Here is a 2,441-nt window from a genome sequence, read left to right as displayed (position 1 = left end):
TTAATAAGTATACTATAATTTTTTTTTTTATTTCTTTTAAAATTTTTAATTATTATGTTTATTGATGCAGAATTTATTTAAACATTATTTTTTTTTAACAAAAATTAATAATAATTTTTTCATTTAAATATAAACGTGATTTAATTATTTTTTTATTTATAATATTATTCATTATTTATTTTTATATAGAATATATATTTTAATTTTATTTTATTATAACTTATAATATTTTTTAATTGTTTTTTTTTCTTTTTTCGATTGCAATATTTTTAATTTAAATTATTTTTATTAAGCGTATTTTATTTTGAAAATATAGGGAATATAAAAATAATATATAAAATATGTGTTTTAATTCAATTTTTTGATTAAAGTTTGTGAATAATATTTTTAAAACTCTTTTTATTAGACGTGTTTTTTTACTTAAGATTTTTTATGTTTAAGAAATTATATAAGTGAATAAAATATCTAGATTACTAAATATATAAGACAGTATATAATATTAATAATGGTTTTCATATTCTTTATAAGAGTGGGTTTAATAACTATTATTTCGGTTTATATATAACCTTAGAATAATATAGAAACTTTTATATATATACTATTTTTCTATTTTTATGTGTGATTTTTATAATGTAATAAGTTGTATTATTAAGAAACAAAACTAAAAAAAAAATAGTTTAAATAAATAATTTATTATAAATTTAATTTATATAAAAAGTTTTTGGATAATAAAAAAAGAAAGTATTTTTTAGTATTTTATTACCATAAATTGATATTAATTCAAATATTTTATAATTTTATAGATATATATAGAAATATTTTCAATTTAATTTATTTAATTATAAGAATATTAATTTATTTATATTTTTTTAAAAAATAATAGTGGAAGTATTTGATTAATATTTTTGTATTATAAAAGAAATATATATACAAATTATTTTTTATTTAAAGAATAAAATCATTTGAAAAACAATAAATTTTAAATAAAATATTAGACTATTATACTATTTTTTTTAAAAAAATACTAATTAATTTTTTTATTATTTTAAATTATAAAATACTTAAATTATTTACTCAATATACTTAAAAACTTATATTTATAAGTAAAGTAGATTATAGTTTAAGCAGAAAAATAAAGATGCTTTATTTAATAAAATAAAATGCATGCGTTACCCAACTAATATAAATTAATTTATTTTGATAAATTAAACATATAAAAATACGGAAATTAAATATATTAAATATATTAAAAATATAAAAAATATTAAATATATATATATATTTATTATTTATAATATTAAATAAATTAAATATATTAAATATATTAAATATATATATTTAATTATATATTTATACTTTTTTTTTATATATATATATTTATATTTTAATATAAAATATTTATCTTTTATGAAATTTAATTTAAAATCCTTATATTAATAATAATTATTTTATTTTAATTAATTAAATCATTTAAAAAAACTTTACTTTTAAAATTTAATGTAAACTATTAAATGAATGAAATAAAATAATTATTTTATAGAATAACATAAAATTTTAAAAAGTAATTAACATTTAAAATTAACATCTGTTTAATTAAATTCTTTTAAAATAAAATCTACTTTTCTTCTAATTCTTTTTATATTTCTTTTTCTAATTTAAATTTATATTTTTATGAAAATAATATATTACTTATACTAACATTATTCATATTCAACAAACAATAATTTAACATATATAATACTATGTAACTATTAATAAGCGTATATTATTATTCAAATGAAGACTTATACAATAAAAAAAATAATATAAAGATAATAAAAATATAAATTATAAGTAAATCTAAATTAATAAATATATTTTTATTTAATTATAAAAAAAAATATATATATATTTGTTTTTTACATAAAACTATAATTTCTGTATAAATAAACTTATTTAATAAAACATAAGATAACCTAATAATTATAATATATATATTTATATTGATTTTTAATAATAAATAATAAAGTAAATATGTTTAGAATTATAATAAAAAATTTCAAAAGAAACAACAAAAATTATATAGAAACATATTATATAAAATATAGAAATTTAAAAATAATGAAATTGCATAAATTAAAATTAAATCATTAAAAATTATAAAAATTAGCAAAAAATTAATTAATATAAGTATAAAAATATTTAAAAAAGTCCATAATTAAAAAAAATATAAATATAAACTTTTAAGTACAAAAAAATAAAATATATATATGAATAAAAATATAATAATAATCAAAATAAAAATAAAAAATTGAAATTTTTATTAATTCAATTATATTAAAAAAAACATATTTATATATATTATTGTTTTTATTTCATGAATTTTATTAAATATTTATTATAATTATAGAAAAAAAATATATTTTTAAAAATGTAAATTTTAATAATTATTTGAAATATAA

General features: G+C 9.8%; 1 protein-coding gene across 1 annotated transcript, besides 5 other annotated features; it reads right to left on the bottom strand. All coding sequences in view use genetic code 6, as the record gives it.

Annotated features, from left to right (window-relative positions):
- Positions 1-958: 958 nt before the first annotated feature.
- IMG5_045370 (hypothetical protein) lies at positions 959-1,732 on the bottom strand (the record flags this gene model as incomplete). Its single annotated transcript, XM_004037628.1, has 1 exon — positions 959-1,732. One exon carries the CDS (start codon positions 1,730-1,732, stop codon positions 959-961), a length of 774 nt encoding a protein of 257 aa, XP_004037676.1.
- Positions 1,228-1,334: a microsatellite.
- Positions 1,235-1,355: a microsatellite.
- Positions 1,265-1,380: a microsatellite.
- Positions 1,311-1,409: a microsatellite.
- A 506-nt stretch (positions 1,733-2,238) lies between the features above and the next one.
- Positions 2,239-2,279: a microsatellite.
- Between the last annotated feature and the right edge of the window lie 162 nt (positions 2,280-2,441).

This window comes from Ichthyophthirius multifiliis (assembly GCF_000220395.1).
Source record: "Ichthyophthirius multifiliis unplaced genomic scaffold scaff_1120509250002, whole genome shotgun sequence".
In the NCBI taxonomy this organism is placed as follows: domain Eukaryota; phylum Ciliophora; class Oligohymenophorea; order Hymenostomatida; genus Ichthyophthirius; species Ichthyophthirius multifiliis.
The sequence above is the reverse complement of the archived record's forward strand: the minus strand, read 5'-3'. Positions and strand labels throughout refer to the sequence as shown.